Genomic DNA, 14785 nt, shown 5'->3' with positions numbered 1-14785 from the left:
TATAACAAGAATTACACTGGTCCCGAGGCCGCGTGGCTAGTGGTTAAGGCGCCTGTCTTGTAAACCGGAGCTCGCGAGTTCGATCCTCGCCGTGGCCTACTACCTTTCTTACTTGCTTTTTAATATATTTTTCATATTATAATAAGAATTGCGGCGGTTCCGAGGCCGCGTGGCTTAGTGGTTAAGGCGCCTGTCTTGTAAACAGGAGATCGCGGGTTCGATTCTCGCCGTGGCCTACCACCTTTCTTAATTCTTTTAAATATATTTTTCATATTATAATAAGAATTACACCGTTACCGAGGCCGCGTGGCTTAGTGGTTAAGGCGCCTGTCTTGTAAACAGGAGATCGCGGGTTCGATTCTCGCCGTGGCCTACCACCTTTCTTTCTTTCTTTTTAATATATTTTTCATATTATAACAAGAATTACACCTGTTCCGAGGCCGCGTGGCTTAGTGGTTAAGGCGCCTGTCTTGTAAACAGGAGATCGTGAGTTCGATTCTCGCCGTGGCCTACCACCTTTCTTTCTTGCTTTTTAATATATTTTTCATATTATAATAAGAATAACACCGGTCCCGAGGCCGCGTGGCTTAGTGGTTAAGGCGCCTGTCTTGTAAGCCGGAGATCGCGGGTTCGATTCTCGCCGTGGCCTACCACCTTTCTTACTTTCTTTTAAATATATTTTTCATATTATAATAAGAATTACACAGTTCCCGAGGCCTTGTGGCTTAGTGGTTAAGGCGCCTGTCTTGTAAACAGAAGATCGCGGGTTCGATTCTCGCCGTGGCCTACCACCTTTCTTTTAAGTATATTTTTCATATTATAATAAGTATCACACCGGTCCCGAGGCCGCGTGGCTTAGTGGTTAAGGCGCCTGTCTTGTTAACAGAAGATCGCGGGTTCGATTCTCGGCGTGGCCTACCACCTTTCTTACTTTCTTTTAAATATATTTTTCATATTATAATAAGTATTACACCGGTCCCGAGGCCGCGTGGCTTAGTGGTTAAGGCGCCTGTCTTGTAAACAGGATATCGTGATTTCGATTCTCGCCGTGGCCTACCACCTTTCTTTTAAGTATATTTTTCATATTATAATAAGTATCACATCGGTCCCGAGGCCGCGTGGCTTGGTGGTTAAGGCGCCTGTCTTGTAAGCAGGAGATCGCGGGTTCAATTCTCGCCGTGGCCTACCACCTTTCTTTCTTTCTTTTTAATATATTTTTCATATTATAACAAGAATTACACCGGTCCCGAGGCCGCGTGGCTAGTGGTTAAGGCGCCTGTCTTGTAAACAGGAGATCGCGGGTTCGATTCTCGCCGTGGCCTACCACCTTTCTTACTTTCTTTTAAATATATTTTTCATATTATAATAAGTATTACACCGGTCCCGAGGCCGCGTGGCTTAGTGGTTAAGGCGCCTGTCTTGTAAACAGGATATCGTGATTTCGATTCTCGCCGTGGCCTACCACCTTTCTTACTTGCTTTTTAATATATTTTTCATATTATAATAAGAATTACGCCTGTTCCGAGACCGCGTGGCTTAGTGGTTAAGGCGCCTGTCTTGTAAACAGTAGATCGCGGGTTCTATTCTCGCCGTGGCCTACCACCTTTCTTACTTTCTTTTAAATATATTTTTCATATTATAATAAGAATTACACAGTTCCCGAGGCCGCGTGGCTTAGTGGTTAAGGCGCCTGTCTTGTGAACCGGAGATCGTGAGTTCGATTCTCGACGTGGCCTACCACCTCTTTACTTTCTTTTTAATAATTTTTTCATATTATAATAAGAATAACAAAGGTACCGAGGCCGCGTGGCGTAGTGGTTAAGGCGCCTGTCTTGTAAACAGGAGATCGCGGGTTCGATTCTCGCCGTGGCCTAACACCTTTCTTACTTTCTTTTAAATATATTTTTCATATTATAATAAGAATAACGTCGGTACCGAGGCCGCGTGGCTTAGTGGTTAAGGCGCCTGTCTTGTAAACAGGAGATCGCGGGTTCGATTCTCGCCGTGGCCTACCACCTTTCTTACTTTCTTTTAAATATATTTTTCATATTATAATAAGAATTACACCGTTACCGAGGCCGCGTGGCTTAGTGGTTAAGGCGCCTGTCTTGTAAACAGAAGATCGCGGGTTCGATTCTCGCCGTGGCCTACCACCTTTCTTTTAAGTTTATTTTTCATATTATAATAAGTATCACACCGGTCTAGAGGCCGCGTGGCTTAGTGGTTAAGGCGCCTGTCTTGTAAACAGGATATCGTGATTTCGATTCTCGTCTTGGCCTACTACCTTTCTTATTTGCTTTTTAATACATTTTTCATATTATAATAAGAATTACGCATGTTCCGAGGCCGCGTGGCTTAGTGGTTAAGGCGCCTGTCTTGTAAACAGGAGATCGCGGGTTCGATTTTCGCCGTGGCCTACCACCTTTCTTTCTTTCTTTTTAATATATTTTTCATATTATAACAAGAATTACACCGGTCCCGAGGCCGCGTGGCTAGTGGTTAAGGCGCCTGTCTTGTAAACAGGAGATCGCGGGTTCGATTCTCGCCGTGGCCTACCACCTTTCTTACTTTCTTTTAAATATATTTTTCATATTATAATAAGTATTACACCTGTTCCGATGCCGCGTGGTTTAGTGTGTAAGGCGCCGGTCTTGTGAACCGGAGATCGTGAGTTCGATTCTCGACGTGGCCTACCACCTCTTTACTTTCTTTTTAATAATTTTTTCATATTATAACAAGAATTACGCCGGTCCCGAGGCCGCGTGGCTAGTGGTTAAGGCGCCTGTCTTGAAAACAGTAGATCGCGGGTTCTATTCTCGCCGTGGCCTACCACCTTTCTTACTTTCTTTTAAATATATTTTTCATATTATAATAAGTATTACACCTGTTCCGATGCCGCGTGGTTTAGTGGTTAAGGCGCCTGTCTTGTGAACCGGAGATCGTCAGTTCGATTCTCGACGTGGCCTACCACCTCTTTACTTTCTTTTTAATAATTTTTTCATATTATAACAAGAATTACGCCGGTCCCGAGGCCGCGTGGCTAGTGGTTAAGGCGCCGGTCTTGTAAACAGGAGATCGCGGGTTCGATTCTCGCCGTGGCCTACTACCTTTCTTACTTTCTTTTAAATTTATTTTTCATATTATAATAAGAATAACACCGGTACCGAGGCCGCGTGGCTTAGTGGTTAAGGCGCCTGTCTTGTAAACAGGAGATCGCGGGTTCGATTCTCGCCGTGGCCTACCACCTTTCTTACTTTCTTTTAAATATATTTTTCATATTATAATAAGAATTACACTGTTACCGAGGCCGCGTGGCTTAGTGGTTAAGGCGCCTGTCTTGTAAACAGAAGATCGCGGGTTCGATTCTCGCCGTGGCCTACCACCTTTCTTACTTTCTTTTAAATATATTTTTCATATTATAATAAGTATTACACCGGTCCCGAGGCCGCGTGGCTTAGTGGTTAAGGCGCCTGTCTTGTAAACAGGATATCGTGATTTCGATTATCGCCGTGGCCTACCACCTTTCTTACTTGCTTTTTAATATATTTTTCATATTATAATAAGAATTACACCTGTTCCGAGACCGCGTGGCTTAGTGGTTAAGGCGCCTGTCTTGTAAACAGGAGATCGTGAGTTCGATTCTCGCCGTGGCCTACCACCTTTCTTACTTTCTTTTAAATATATTTTTCATATTATAATAAGTATTACAACGGTCCCGATGCCGCGTGGTTTAGTGGTTAAGGCGCCTGTCTTGTGAACCGGAGATCGTGAGTTCGATTCTCGACGTGGCCTACCACCTCTTTACTTTCTTTTTAATAATTTTTTCATATTATAATAAGAATAACAAAGGTACCGAGGCCGCGTGGCGTAGTGGTTAAGGCGCCTGTCTTGTAAACAGGAGATCGCGGGTTCGATTCTCGCCGTGGCCTAACACCTTTCTTACTTTCTTTTAAATATATTTTTCATATTATAATAAGAATTAAACTGTACCCGAGGCCGCGTGGCTTAGTGGTTAAGGCGCCTGTCTTGTAAACAGGAGATCGCGGGTTCGATTCTCGCCGTGGCCTACCACCTTTCTTTCTTTCTTTTTAATATATTTTTCATATTATAACAAGAATTACGCCGGTCCCGAGGCTGCGTGGCTAGTGGTTAAGGCGCCTGCCTTGTAAGCAGGAGATCGCGGGTTCGATTCTCGCCGTGGCCTACCACCTTTCTTACTTTCTTTTAAATATATTTTTCATATTATAATAAGAATTACACAGTTCCCGAGGCCGCGTGGCTTAGTGGTTAAGGCGCCTGTCTTGTAAACAGGATCTCGTGATTTCGATTCTCGCCGTGGCCTACCACCTTTCTTACTTGCTTTTTAATATATTTTTCATATTATAATAAGAATTACGCCTGTTCCGAGGCCGCGTGGCTTAGTGGTTAAGGCGCAAACAGGATCTCGTGATTTCGATTCTCGCCGTGGCCTACCACCTTTCTTACTTTCTTTTAAATATATTTTTCATATTATAATAAGAATTACACTGTTCCCGAGGCCGCGTGGCTTAGTGGTTAAGGTCCCTGTCTTGTAAACAGAAGATCGCGGGTTCGATTCTCGCCGTGGCCTACCACCTTTCTTACTTTCTTTTTAATATATTTTTCATATTATAATAAGAATTACGCCTGTTCCGAGGCCGCGTGGCTTAGTGGTTAAGGCGCCTGTCTTGTAAACAGTAGATCGCGGGTTCGATTCTCGCCGTGGCCTACCACCTTTCTTACTTTCTTTTAAATATATTTTTCATATTATAATAAGAATTACACTGTTCCCGAGGCCGCGTGGCTTAGTGGTTAAGGTCCCTGTCTTGTAAACAGAAGATCGCGGGTTCGATTCTCGCCGTGGCCTACCACCTTTCTTACTTTCTTTTTAATATATTTTTCATATTATAATAAGAATTAAGCCTGTTCCGAGGCCGCGTGGCTTAGTGGTTAAGGCGCCTGTCTTGTAAACAGGAGATCGCGGGTTCGATTCTCGCCGTGGCTTACCACCTTTCTTACTTTCTTTTAAATATATTTTTCATATTATAATAAGTATTACAACGGTCTCGAGGCCGCGTGGTTTAGTGGTTAAGGCGCCTGTCTTGTGAACCGGAGATCGTGAGTTCGATTCTCGCCGTGGCCTACCACTTCTTTACTTTCTTTTTATAAATTTTTTCATATTATAACAAGAATTACGCCGGTCCCGAGGCCGCGTGGCTAGTGGTTAAGGCGCCTGTCTTGTAAACAGAAGATCGCGGGTTCGATTCTCGCCGTGGCCTACCACCTTTCTTTTAAGTATATTTTTCATATTATAATAAGTATCAAACCGGTCCCGAGGCCGCGTGGCTTGGTGGTTAAGGCGCCTGTCTTGTAAACAGGAGATCGCGGGTTCGATTCTCGCCGTGGCCTACCACCTTTCTTACTTGCTTTTAAATATATTTTTCATATTATAATAAGAATTAAACTGTTCCCGAGGCCGCGTGGCTTAGTGGTTAAGGTCCCTGTCTTGTAAACAGAAGATCGCGGGTTCGATTCTCGCCGTGGCCTACCACCTTTCTTACTTTCTTTTTAATATATTTTTCATATTATAATAAGAATTAAGCCTGTTCCGAGGCCGCGTGGCTTAGTGGTTAAGGCGCCTGTCTTGTGAACAGGATATCGCGGGTTCGATTCTCGCCGTGGCCTACCACCTTTCTTACTTTCTTTTAAATATATTTTTCATATTATAATAAGAATTACACAGTTCCCGAGGCCGCATGGCTTAGTGGTTAAGGCGCCTGTCTTGTAAACAGGATATCGTGATTTCGATTCTCGCCGTGGCCTACCACCTTTCTTACTTTCTTTTAAATATATTTTTCATATTATAATAAGTATTACACCGGTCCCGAGGCCGCGTGGTTTAGTGGTTAAGGCGCCTATCTTGTAAACCGGAGATCGCGAGTTCGATTCTCGACGTGGCCTACCACCTCTTGACTTTATTTTTAATAATTTTTTCATATTATAATAAGAATTACACCGGTCCCGAGGCAGCGTGGCTTAGTGGTTAAGGCGCCTGTCTTGTAAACAGGAGATCGTGAGTTCGATTCTCGCCGTGGCCTACCACCTTTCTTTCTTTCTTTTAAATATATTTTTCATTTTATAATAAGTATTACACCGGTCCCGAGGCCGCGTTTTTTAGTGGTTAAGGCGCCTATCTTGTAAACCGGAGATCGCGAGTTCGATTCTCGACGTGGCCTACCACCTCTTGACTTTATTTTTAATAATTTTTTTATATTATAATAAGAATTACACTGGGCTTGAGGCAGCGTGGCTTATTGGTTAAGGCGCCTGTCTTGTAAATAGGAGCTCGCGAGTACGATTCTCGCCGTGGCCTACTACCTTTCTTACTTGCTTTTTAATATATTTTTCATATTATAATAAGAATTGCGTCTGGTCCGAGGCCGCGTGGCTTAGTGGTTAAGGCGCCTGTCTTGTAAACAAGAGATCGTGAGTTCGATTCTCGTGGTGGCCTACCACCTTTCTTACTTTATTTTTAAAATTTTTTTCATATTATAATAAGAATTGCGTCAGGTCCGAGACCACGTGGCTTAGTGGTTAACGTGCCTGTCTTGTAAACAGGAGATCGCGAGTTCGATTCTCGCCGTGGCCTACCACCTTTCTTACTTTATTTTTAATTTCTTTTTCATATTATAATAAGAATTACGGCGGTTCCGAGGCCACGTGGCTTAGTGGTTAAGGCGCCTGTCTTGTACACAGGAGATCGCGATTTCGATATTATAATAAGAATCACGTTATATGTTCGTTGCATTCGCAACAACAACGGCGTTAACAATTTGGGAACATTAAAAGTCACTTTTAGCCGAGTTCCATGGCTAGGGACATTAAAGTTCATTGATGGCACAAGTGTCGGTAAGTTAGACGTTTTCCGTTACCGCCATAAAAACAAAATTTCGCGTTTTCTGACGAAATTTCGTATAGGTTCCATACCAAGGCAGCTTAGCAGATGGTTATATACATAGGGTTTTTTTTTTAGAAAAAAAAGTATGTGCAAGTTCGATAAACTTGGTTTGGACAGCCTCGATTGATGCGAATAGGTTTTCGACACAACCACCCCAGTAAAAAATATCGTAGGTCAGTTTTGATCGCACCAAGCTGTAGTAAAGCGTTTTAAAACAATTCATTGAATTCAGGGCTCTCGCTAGCTTCAGGACACCAAACAGCGTCCGACGTGCACGACCAACGACGTACGAGGAACATCGTCGCCGTTCACGGTGTAGCAGGTCCAGATGGGATTGGCTTTTCTGGTGAAAGAGATTGCCAGGCTTTTCGAGCCATTAATAAGTAGATTATTCCTTCCGCACCAATCCGTAACATTTGCAGGTCCTCCTGCAGAGCTCTACAATCCTCGGGCCTGAAAATAGCAAAGCGGTTGTCCATTGAATAAATTCCCTTTGGGATTTTTCATGATACATGATGGTCTACCAATCCCCCGAGTGTGAACACAATCGGTGGGTTACACTACGGGATGTCTCCTTGTCAGTGAAAAATAAGGCTTTTTCGACCAAAGCAGATTTATTTTTTAATTTTCGACTATGTTCTACAACTTTTCCCTTGAAACATTTTGTGTGACACCTACCGGCAAAACAAATTAATTTTCCAAAACCACGAAAATTCGTTGGTTTATTTTTTGCAATTTAGAAACCAAAGCCTTCCATAATAATAATAATAATCAGCTAGGCTAACAGTACCCAAGGCACCGCCTTAGGCCTAAGTCATCAAGCGACTTTTAAAGCAATTAATTTAGGTGGCCAGGTTACAATGCGTAGGAGGGTGGTGGCAAGCCCTTCATGCTCCGCGAACCAACAGCTCCCTTCACTAGTTATTAACGTTACCTAACAAATATACCCTAAAAATTTCTTAACACTAGGAAAAACACTTTTTGAGAAAAAGCCCTGATCGAAATTGAAACACCCCGTATTTGCACAAATATATTTCCATTTGGGAATATTTTTGGCTTGGGATAAATTTGAAATAAAATATTGAACTCACGTGCAATCGATCTCTTAAATTATAACGATAATAAATAATTAATAGCAAGAATTATTTTACACTGTCGGCGGGGGGGGGGGGGGGAGAGACTACCCCATTCAATCATATAAATTAAGTCCTAACAAGTTTGACGACCCGGGTATTTGAATCCGTAACTACTAGGGTGATAAGTACTGAAGATATGCGTTTCTAACCACACTTAATTTCGCAGTTTTACGTTTCATTGCCGTAGTTAAGAAAGTAACCGAGGCTAAGCGAAAAGACGAGCTAGCGCATCGCTGTGGTCTGCCGTTTTATTTTGATAGACCATAGACCCACCATATAATAATCAGCTAGACTAATACCCAAGGCACCATCTTAGGCCCAAGTTATCTAGCGACTTTTAATGCCTTCCCACAGGTGGCTTTAAGGGAAGCTAGCCCAACAACGATAAATACTTTTAAGTGTAGTAGTAACGACATCTGGTGTTTACGTTTTCCCAACGTTTAAAATTAGATTACTTAAAATAATTTTAGAGCTTTAATTTGAATTTAAATACACGAAATTTAGTAAAGTTAATGATATTACAAGCAATAAAGAAACCTTTAAAAACGCTTATACCAATAAATTATGCCGTTCTTAAGAAAATACTTTTCAAGTAATTAACGGTAGTTTGAAGTGATATAAACATCACACAATGTACAAATTATACATTTATGAAGGAATTTAAGAGTCATTAAAATTAAATGGTAAATATGTCAACCCTTTAGTATTAATTAACCATGTTTTTTTCACAATATCTAAAGTCTTTTTTAATGTTCTAATTAACACGTCAATTTGAACCTTACTAATTGTAGACAGCCAGGGTTTCTAACGAACACCGCGACGGTTAGGTTATTATGGGCGGACATGCCAATTTAAATTACGGCAAACCAACTAAATAACGAACCACTACGTAAAATACATATTGACAGCTAGGAGCAACTAACAGAAGGAGAACGCTAACGAAGGGTTGTGTACGAATTTCATTGGACGAGCGTCACGAGCCTTTACGATGAACGTTTTACGGGCGGGGGGGGGGAAGACAATTTCCGATTTTTCCCCTTCTGACGGCAGCAGGCGCTAAAGCGTCTAGCCAATGAAAAGTGAACGCAAGAAAATCCACGACTTTTGACGGGTTGCGTTCTCCTTGTGTGGGGTGTTGTGTGGGGTGTTGTGTGGGGTGTTGTGTGGGGTGTTGTGTGGGGTGTTGTGTGGGGTGTTGTGTGGGGTGTTGTGTGGGGTGTTGTGTGGGGTGTTGTGTGGGGTGTTGTGGGGGGTGTTGTGGGGGGTGTTGTGGGGGGTGTTGTGGGGGGTGTTGTGGGGGGTGTTGTGTGGGGTGTTGTGTGGGGTGTTGTGTGGGGTGTTGTGTGGGGTGTTGTGTGGGGTGTTGTGTGGGGTGTTGTGTGGGGTGTTGTGTGGGGTGTTGTGTGGGGTGTTGTGTGGGGTGTTGTGTGGGGTGTTGTGTGGGGTGTTGTGTGGGGTGTTGTGTGGGGTGTTGTGTGGGGTGTTGTGTGGGGTGTTGTGTGGGGTGTTGTGTGGGGTGTTGTGTGGGGTGTTGTGTGGGGTGTTGTGTGGGGTGTTGTGTGGGGTGTTGTGTGGGGTGTTGTGTGGGGTGTTGTGTGGGGTGTTGTGTGGGGTGTTGTGTGGGGTGTTGTGTGGGGTGTTGTGTTTGTTGCTCCTAGTTGACAGTAAGTAACGAATCTAAAAAAAATCTTATGGAGCCACGTAACTGGCCTTCCTTAAGATGGGTTTGAATTTAAGCAAGACAAGTTTGTAATCAGCAAGTAATCATAAGCTTTGATGCCAACTTGAATACCCACACTCGCACAACATATTTCAAAGTAAAGCCCAGTTCACACTATACAATTAATTGGGCCACTTAGATGTATCCAACTAATTGTAATCAAGAAAATTGCATAATGTGAACAGAAATAGTTGGAACCATTGTTACAATATTTCTGTTCACACTTAATTGGATACAATTAAGTGGCCCAATTAATTGTATAGCGTGAACTGAGCTTAATTCCATAAGAAACGTATGAAGTAATACCTAGCTTCTGCTCATTTTTAATTTCAAACGGGAGGCTCCACGCACCAGTGACCGAATTTGTGCGGTCGATAACACCTTTAGTTCTTCTTTCATACATAAAAAGTGAAAACTACTAGTAACTTTTTTTGCCGGATGAAAACGAAATATTAAAGTGGTAAAATGACAGTTTTATTGTACAGTAATATACAATACACGGTAAAAATATTTACAGCATTCAATTCTTTATGCCTTCGAGATGCGAACCTTGAGACGAGCGCAAGCCAAATTCTTCCCGACTTCGTTTACACCCTTGTAGGTGACTTCCATCAGTTGCTACAAGATACCCAAAAAAATCTCGTGATTAAGCGACGAAGATAGATTATTTCGTTTAACTTGAAACTGATTAGTTCGTTTAAGTTGAAACTGATTAGAAGAACTTACGGCGGGGATCATCTTGTGGATGTGGAAGGTGGAGGCGTAGGTGTAAATGTTTCCTGGTTTGACGGGACAGGCGGGTTTGATCTTGCCCAAACAGATGTCCGCGTTGTCCTTGGGGAAGGCCATCTCGCGACCACGCAAGTTGCCAGTAATAGAGGTGGTCGCCGAACTAGCACCGAAAGCTGCGAGAAAACGAACGACATAAGAATCAGGTGTAGTCAAGTTGTCCAAAGAAATTGATCGAACTTACGAGCACGGATGACAGCTTGGATCTGGATGGTGGAGCCATGTTCGAAGACGCAAGGTACGCTATTACAAGGAGTCACGACCAGATTCAACATACTTCCGTTACCTACGAACAAATTAATGTATTAACTGCCCTGTCTTAACCCACAACAATAGATTTACAACCACAGCAACTTACCACAATCAGTGAATTGCACGGCTCCGGCATTGACCATGGCGAAGACCGACGCAACGAGGGCCAATACAATTACACTACTAGAATACATACTTATGCGAGCACTTTTAAACAATAACAAAGTCAAAATGATAACTATTGGGGCACCACCGCTGATGAAACACTGCTACGAGATGATTCCCGACTTGAGTTATACCCGAGATCTTACCGACTGGGAGGGTTTTTAGCAACCTTTTTTTTAGTGAAATGGTTTTTTAGCTTAAAAAAACTTTATCAAACAAGTTGGCAAGATAAAAAATACCTCTCCTGGTAAGAGTTTTCCTGTGATTTCTTTGATTTTCATTCTAGCCATATGAAAGGCAATGTCTCAACGGTAAACAATCCGCCTGTAAAAAATATGTCCCGGGGTAGATTCCTGGCCACGACCGCATTTTATATTAAAATAATTGATTAATTTTAATTTTAATATAATTTATAAATATTTATAAACAACGTAATGAAAAACGAACTTTCGTGTTCGATTTAAATTATTTCGCAGAGGATTTCAAATGTTGCCACTTGTCTATTGAACAAAAACAAAATCGGTGACCGAGATATGAACTCGGGCCCTTCTGATTGCCGAACGAGTGCTCTACCACCGAAAAGCCGACCCACATTATGTTACAACGATGTTTAGTGAAACAACTATGGGGATATTCCGTCTTTCTTAACGTTTTTATAAACTTACTAACGTCATTCAATTCTGTGAGATTTTTCTTAATTATAGAATAAATTAAATTGATCTAATTAAAGATACGGTTGTGGCGGCCAGGAATCGAACCCAAATTTTACTTTTAGAAAGCGGATATTTTACCGCAAGCTATTGACTTTTACGTTAGGAGGTTGAAAATACGCTGCAACGATAATCAGCTAGCTAGGCTAATACCCAAGGCACCACCTTAGGCCCAAGTCATCTAGCGATATTTAGACAAACAACATTGGAGAAAGTCGGGGCTTCTTTACGCTTTTTTAAACTTATTTACGTCAATTTATTTTATAATTTTTTTTAATATTTATAAATCAAATTAAAATTAATTAATTATTTTAATTTAAAATACCGTCTAGGCCAGATATCGTACCCTGAGCCACTGACTTCCAAGTATTCAAATTGAAAATAAATAGTATCACCGACAAAATATGGAGGAATAAGAGGAAAAGTTTAAATTAGCCGCGCTATTTAGTAAAGTACGACAGCCAGATGGCGCTTGCATCTCCTTTCAAAATAAACTTACATAGCCCAAAGGTTGAGTCGGCCCTCCTGTTATTTCTCCATGGACAAACTCTTTCGAGCCGGGAGTAGTGGCGTACTCCTGTAATCCCAAGCGTCTGGGAGGCAGAGTTTGTGGATGGCCGTGTGAGGGCAACCACCGATCACCCAACGGGTGGTCGGTATACTTCCGCCATGGGTGTCCCTACCCCTGTCCCAACGGATTCCTCCCATTGACGTGGCCGTTACACATATCTCGCCCTGATTAATCAGATATTCGCCGGGCTCGCGGTCTGCTCAGACTCAATAAGCCCTTCTTTCCTATAACAATTTTTTGTTATGTCTAATTTTGTGCGGATAAGAAAATTTAAAAAGGATCCATCATGTTTTACACTGAAATGTTATCTCGGTACATTTATTTTGCACATCGTTAGATCTCGATCAGTGGCGTAGCTGAGAACCCAGAGGTCCCCCGGCAAAAATCTCTATGAGGCCCCCCTTTTTAATTTTTTTTATAGTTAGCGCCTCCCATCCCCAAAGCTCGAAGGCCCCCCCGCACCGCGGGCCCTGCGGACCATCAGCTACGCCACTGACCTCGATACGCTGAATAATGTTTCAATGTGACGAAAACACCGTTCGACCTATGCAGTGTCCGCATGTTTTTTATCACAATTTATAGCGTCTATTTCTAAAAACAATTTTCGGTAAAGTCAGTCATAGAGTTCTTAAATTACGGTAATTTACCGTGTTGCGGTAAATTACCGTAATTTTCTTTTTTTTTTAAGTTTTTTTTTAATTAAAACAAGGAATAAAAAGAAGAAACCGTTTGTTGCTCAAAATATTTCTGAATAACTAGGTCTACTTTCTTTTTTTACCCATTTTTACCAAATAAAACTTTATTTACTTATTTAAATGATATGAAATTATAGAAAGAATACTATATTCTTTCGCTAGACTATTTTGAAGTAACGCTAAACCAACGCAGATGCTCGGAATAACCAAGTGAAAATAAAACTAACATTTTAACAGACGGCAGATGAATAATTAATGTGATTTTTCTGAAACAGGGCTAGACATAAGTATTCTTCCTATTAAACGTATCAAACTATTCTAACACGGCCTTCGACTAATTGGAAATTCACTACCAAAACGAATCTAGGTGGCGCAGCGGTGCATAGCTCTTCGAGTTAGTGCGATACGCCTATGACCTAGTGTTTGCTGGAGTTAAATTACATTATTAAACGATGCAAAAATACACTAAAACGCGAATAACGTTAGGTTTTGAGTTTTGTAATCTTGTGCGACGTATTTTAGGTACATTTTAGCCCGAAAGATCAAAGAAAATTGAGAAAGTGAAACACGAGTACGATGGTAAATACATAAATTACCCTGGTAATTACCAGGGTAATTACCATTTTCGTAATTTACCTGAGAAAATTGTAAATTACTGTTACCAGGGTAATTTACCGCGTAAATTACCGATTCGTATCTCTAGTCAGTCAGAGCTTGGATTAATAATAAAAGCTAACGCTTAGCTTTTATTATAAGCGTTAGCTTTTATTATTCATCCAAGATCAGAGCGGCCGAGCGGTGTTCGTGCGTGGCTTTCAGTATTTTAACCACCCATCGATTCCCTACGGGTTCTTTCTATTTATTTATCATATAATGAGTTGGGTTTTACTACGGTATATATATTTATGTCAAAGCAAGAATTGTTTTTATCAAAATTAAAGGTCTCATGAGGAGATTTGAAGCGTGTATTTGCCATTTTTAAATCTTGAATAACCGCTTAAGTAAAGTCTAATTTCGATCCTTCCAAAATCACATCAAATTGATTTTGTAGATATGTACTTGTTTTTGACCGCACGTCTAGAAGGTGAGCGGGTGTGCGCGGGTAACCAATGGACTTAAGCTCTTTCATTAACGAAAAGTAAATATTTTCCTTGGTTTCTTGTATAAGTGCAATATAACTACGTTTTCGTTGCGATTGACGGGCGCTGGTCGGTTACTAGCGTCCAGGACCTCATCAACCAGGGTTGTCCAAGGATACTTTATATCGCGTTGATGACGGGCGAAACCTAATAAACAAAGTCAGGAATCCATACCTCTACTTGGAATGCTTATCCTGCCTTAACGCGTATGGTAAGATCACTCTAATGGCTTTTGGCCCCTCCTACGAGATAAAAAAAGGCCCTCTGCGCGCGCTCCCCTCTCACGCAGTTGTTTGTTAAGTTAACATAGTCAGCCACATCGAGACGAAAATCTACCGCGATAAGCATTCCAAGTAGATGTATGTATTCCTGCCAAGTGCACGGGCGATGCGCGCGCAAATGCCTAACGTTCTAGCCCCAGACTTTCAAGCGCAATAGTACCCTCAAATGGGCTTCTTTGGGAGCTGGGATTAATCAGTCTGGAGATAGTTAGACTGAAGATCTAAGGTCCCTGTAAATGTTTTTCTCAATTTTCAAAAACTAATTTTCCACCACTTGCTGCTAGATCAAAAATGTCAATGAGAAATTTGTAGAGCATCATCCAAAAGATTAGAATATCGTTGGTTCAATGG

At 41.7% G+C, this 14785-nt stretch overlaps 1 protein-coding gene and 32 non-coding genes across 33 annotated transcripts; 32 read left to right on the top strand and 1 right to left on the bottom strand.

Moving 5' to 3' along the window:
- The first annotated feature begins 163 nt into the window (after positions 1-163).
- On the top strand, positions 164-236 carry TRNAT-UGU (transfer RNA threonine (anticodon UGU)). The gene has a single exon. It is a non-coding gene; the product is annotated as a tRNA-Thr (tRNA).
- A 64-nt stretch (positions 237-300) lies between these two features.
- TRNAT-UGU (transfer RNA threonine (anticodon UGU)) lies at positions 301-373 on the top strand. The gene has a single exon. It is a non-coding gene; the product is annotated as a tRNA-Thr (tRNA).
- A 65-nt stretch (positions 374-438) lies between these two features.
- Positions 439-511, top strand: TRNAT-UGU (transfer RNA threonine (anticodon UGU)). Its single transcript has one exon. It is a non-coding gene; the product is annotated as a tRNA-Thr (tRNA).
- A 65-nt stretch (positions 512-576) lies between these two features.
- TRNAT-UGU (transfer RNA threonine (anticodon UGU)) lies at positions 577-649 on the top strand. The gene has a single exon. It is a non-coding gene; the product is annotated as a tRNA-Thr (tRNA).
- A 65-nt stretch (positions 650-714) lies between these two features.
- On the top strand, positions 715-787 carry TRNAT-UGU (transfer RNA threonine (anticodon UGU)). The gene has a single exon. It is a non-coding gene; the product is annotated as a tRNA-Thr (tRNA).
- Positions 788-982: 195 nt separating this feature from the next.
- Positions 983-1055, top strand: TRNAT-UGU (transfer RNA threonine (anticodon UGU)). The gene has a single exon. It is a non-coding gene; the product is annotated as a tRNA-Thr (tRNA).
- A 57-nt stretch (positions 1056-1112) lies between these two features.
- TRNAT-UGU (transfer RNA threonine (anticodon UGU)) lies at positions 1113-1185 on the top strand. Its single transcript has one exon. It is a non-coding gene; the product is annotated as a tRNA-Thr (tRNA).
- Positions 1186-1250: 65 nt separating this feature from the next.
- TRNAT-UGU (transfer RNA threonine (anticodon UGU)) lies at positions 1251-1322 on the top strand. The gene has a single exon. It is a non-coding gene; the product is annotated as a tRNA-Thr (tRNA).
- Positions 1323-1387: 65 nt separating this feature from the next.
- TRNAT-UGU (transfer RNA threonine (anticodon UGU)) lies at positions 1388-1460 on the top strand. The gene has a single exon. It is a non-coding gene; the product is annotated as a tRNA-Thr (tRNA).
- Positions 1461-1800: 340 nt separating this feature from the next.
- On the top strand, positions 1801-1873 carry TRNAT-UGU (transfer RNA threonine (anticodon UGU)). Its single transcript has one exon. It is a non-coding gene; the product is annotated as a tRNA-Thr (tRNA).
- A 65-nt stretch (positions 1874-1938) lies between these two features.
- TRNAT-UGU (transfer RNA threonine (anticodon UGU)) lies at positions 1939-2011 on the top strand. Its single transcript has one exon. It is a non-coding gene; the product is annotated as a tRNA-Thr (tRNA).
- Positions 2012-2076: 65 nt separating this feature from the next.
- Positions 2077-2149, top strand: TRNAT-UGU (transfer RNA threonine (anticodon UGU)). The gene has a single exon. It is a non-coding gene; the product is annotated as a tRNA-Thr (tRNA).
- A 195-nt stretch (positions 2150-2344) lies between these two features.
- Positions 2345-2417, top strand: TRNAT-UGU (transfer RNA threonine (anticodon UGU)). The gene has a single exon. It is a non-coding gene; the product is annotated as a tRNA-Thr (tRNA).
- Positions 2418-2482: 65 nt separating this feature from the next.
- On the top strand, positions 2483-2554 carry TRNAT-UGU (transfer RNA threonine (anticodon UGU)). The gene has a single exon. It is a non-coding gene; the product is annotated as a tRNA-Thr (tRNA).
- A 613-nt stretch (positions 2555-3167) lies between these two features.
- On the top strand, positions 3168-3240 carry TRNAT-UGU (transfer RNA threonine (anticodon UGU)). Its single transcript has one exon. It is a non-coding gene; the product is annotated as a tRNA-Thr (tRNA).
- Positions 3241-3305: 65 nt separating this feature from the next.
- TRNAT-UGU (transfer RNA threonine (anticodon UGU)) lies at positions 3306-3378 on the top strand. Its single transcript has one exon. It is a non-coding gene; the product is annotated as a tRNA-Thr (tRNA).
- A 65-nt stretch (positions 3379-3443) lies between these two features.
- Positions 3444-3516, top strand: TRNAT-UGU (transfer RNA threonine (anticodon UGU)). The gene has a single exon. It is a non-coding gene; the product is annotated as a tRNA-Thr (tRNA).
- A 65-nt stretch (positions 3517-3581) lies between these two features.
- TRNAT-UGU (transfer RNA threonine (anticodon UGU)) lies at positions 3582-3654 on the top strand. The gene has a single exon. It is a non-coding gene; the product is annotated as a tRNA-Thr (tRNA).
- A 202-nt stretch (positions 3655-3856) lies between these two features.
- On the top strand, positions 3857-3929 carry TRNAT-UGU (transfer RNA threonine (anticodon UGU)). Its single transcript has one exon. It is a non-coding gene; the product is annotated as a tRNA-Thr (tRNA).
- A 65-nt stretch (positions 3930-3994) lies between these two features.
- On the top strand, positions 3995-4067 carry TRNAT-UGU (transfer RNA threonine (anticodon UGU)). The gene has a single exon. It is a non-coding gene; the product is annotated as a tRNA-Thr (tRNA).
- Positions 4068-4132: 65 nt separating this feature from the next.
- On the top strand, positions 4133-4204 carry TRNAT-UGU (transfer RNA threonine (anticodon UGU)). Its single transcript has one exon. It is a non-coding gene; the product is annotated as a tRNA-Thr (tRNA).
- A 332-nt stretch (positions 4205-4536) lies between these two features.
- On the top strand, positions 4537-4609 carry TRNAT-UGU (transfer RNA threonine (anticodon UGU)). The gene has a single exon. It is a non-coding gene; the product is annotated as a tRNA-Thr (tRNA).
- A 65-nt stretch (positions 4610-4674) lies between these two features.
- Positions 4675-4747, top strand: TRNAT-UGU (transfer RNA threonine (anticodon UGU)). Its single transcript has one exon. It is a non-coding gene; the product is annotated as a tRNA-Thr (tRNA).
- Positions 4748-4812: 65 nt separating this feature from the next.
- On the top strand, positions 4813-4885 carry TRNAT-UGU (transfer RNA threonine (anticodon UGU)). The gene has a single exon. It is a non-coding gene; the product is annotated as a tRNA-Thr (tRNA).
- A 65-nt stretch (positions 4886-4950) lies between these two features.
- TRNAT-UGU (transfer RNA threonine (anticodon UGU)) lies at positions 4951-5023 on the top strand. Its single transcript has one exon. It is a non-coding gene; the product is annotated as a tRNA-Thr (tRNA).
- Positions 5024-5088: 65 nt separating this feature from the next.
- Positions 5089-5161, top strand: TRNAT-UGU (transfer RNA threonine (anticodon UGU)). The gene has a single exon. It is a non-coding gene; the product is annotated as a tRNA-Thr (tRNA).
- Positions 5162-5354: 193 nt separating this feature from the next.
- On the top strand, positions 5355-5427 carry TRNAT-UGU (transfer RNA threonine (anticodon UGU)). The gene has a single exon. It is a non-coding gene; the product is annotated as a tRNA-Thr (tRNA).
- A 65-nt stretch (positions 5428-5492) lies between these two features.
- TRNAT-UGU (transfer RNA threonine (anticodon UGU)) lies at positions 5493-5565 on the top strand. Its single transcript has one exon. It is a non-coding gene; the product is annotated as a tRNA-Thr (tRNA).
- A 65-nt stretch (positions 5566-5630) lies between these two features.
- On the top strand, positions 5631-5703 carry TRNAT-UGU (transfer RNA threonine (anticodon UGU)). Its single transcript has one exon. It is a non-coding gene; the product is annotated as a tRNA-Thr (tRNA).
- Positions 5704-6043: 340 nt separating this feature from the next.
- Positions 6044-6116, top strand: TRNAT-UGU (transfer RNA threonine (anticodon UGU)). Its single transcript has one exon. It is a non-coding gene; the product is annotated as a tRNA-Thr (tRNA).
- A 340-nt stretch (positions 6117-6456) lies between these two features.
- Positions 6457-6529, top strand: TRNAT-UGU (transfer RNA threonine (anticodon UGU)). The gene has a single exon. It is a non-coding gene; the product is annotated as a tRNA-Thr (tRNA).
- Positions 6530-6594: 65 nt separating this feature from the next.
- TRNAT-UGU (transfer RNA threonine (anticodon UGU)) lies at positions 6595-6667 on the top strand. Its single transcript has one exon. It is a non-coding gene; the product is annotated as a tRNA-Thr (tRNA).
- Positions 6668-10299: 3632 nt separating this feature from the next.
- LOC149953715 (mite group 2 allergen-like Ixo r 2) lies at positions 10300-11048 on the bottom strand. The gene is made up of 4 exons (XM_090170282.1): positions 10980-11048; positions 10806-10907; positions 10559-10737; positions 10300-10450 (listed from the first exon to the last, which is right to left on the bottom strand). Exons 1-4 carry the CDS (start codon positions 11014-11016, stop codon positions 10361-10363), a joined length of 408 nt encoding a protein of 135 aa, XP_090026408.1. The 5' UTR covers positions 11017-11048; the 3' UTR covers positions 10300-10360.
- Between the last annotated feature and the right edge of the window lie 3737 nt (positions 11049-14785).

This window comes from Leiobunum rupestre, chromosome 3 (assembly GCF_980474605.1).
Source record: "Leiobunum rupestre chromosome 3, qqLeiRupe1.1.hap1, whole genome shotgun sequence".
Lineage (NCBI taxonomy): Eukaryota > Metazoa > Arthropoda > Arachnida > Opiliones > Sclerosomatidae > Leiobunum > Leiobunum rupestre.
This window is presented reverse-complemented; position numbering and strand designations above follow the sequence as displayed.